Source organism: Octopus bimaculoides, chromosome 26 (genome assembly GCF_001194135.2).
Source record: "Octopus bimaculoides isolate UCB-OBI-ISO-001 chromosome 26, ASM119413v2, whole genome shotgun sequence".
NCBI classification, from domain to species: Eukaryota; Metazoa; Mollusca; class Cephalopoda; order Octopoda; family Octopodidae; genus Octopus; species Octopus bimaculoides.
In genome coordinates, this window is record NC_069006.1 from 7,620,288 (window position 1) to 7,621,088 (window position 801).

The 801-nt window shown below is 35.2% G+C and overlaps 1 protein-coding gene across 1 annotated transcript in view; it reads right to left on the reverse strand.

Moving 5' to 3' along the window:
* The window catches only part of LOC106878630 (protein SFI1 homolog), a 21,395-nt gene extending 20,600 nt beyond the window's left edge, over positions 1-795 (reverse strand). Inside the window, exon 1 of the mRNA XM_014927908.2 lies at positions 743-795. Within this exon, the coding sequence (XP_014783394.1) occupies positions 743-790 (48 nt within the window). The 5' untranslated portion in view covers positions 791-795. The remainder of the gene's footprint in view (positions 1-742) is intronic.
* Positions 796-801: the final 6 nt, after the last annotated feature.

Below are 801 nucleotides of genomic sequence, written 5' to 3' on the forward strand. Positions count from 1 at the left end.
TAATAATAATAATAATAATAATAATAATAATAATAATAATAATAATAATAATAATAATAATAATGATAATAATAATGATAATAATAATAATAATAATAATAAATGCCTGGATGCAGTACCAGGCAGTGGCTCTCATGGCCTCTGATCTTAATTGATTGGAAATGTTATCATGTACATTGTTTTGTCTTGGTATAAAAGATGGGCTACAGCAAATATTCTGCTCAATACCACAGATTTGCTTGTCAGTTGTTTGACCTTAACCAGTTGAGCATTCCCCTTAGTGGCTGACGATATGTGCATCTCTGACCATGAGCATAAGTAGTGGGGGAGCATCATAGCCATGTGTTGAGAGGAGTTCTTTGGGGTTTGACTAATTCACCTTTGGAAACATGGGTGTTTTGCTCAACATCCTTAAACGAACCTTATTCAGGGACCTTTTGAGTGGAATGGGCTACTCGACCTGAAGAAAATTCTAACTGGTCCCCACCTGTGAGGTCATGCGCTGTTTATCTTGATATGAGATCACCATATCGCACACATATGGTTGTGATGCATGTGCCTGGTGTACTCTTATTAGACGGGTAGTCATGATGGAGATACTGGGCACTGTATATTTGTACCCCAGTGTCACTTTGTTGCCATGCACTGCTCTCTCACTCAATAATAATAATAATAATAATAATAATAATAATAATAATAATAATTATAATGATAATGATAATGATTATGATGATCTACCCACCAGTGTTTGGATTCTTCTTTTCTTAAACTTCTCACATCTTTGCATCATATCCCGGCGAT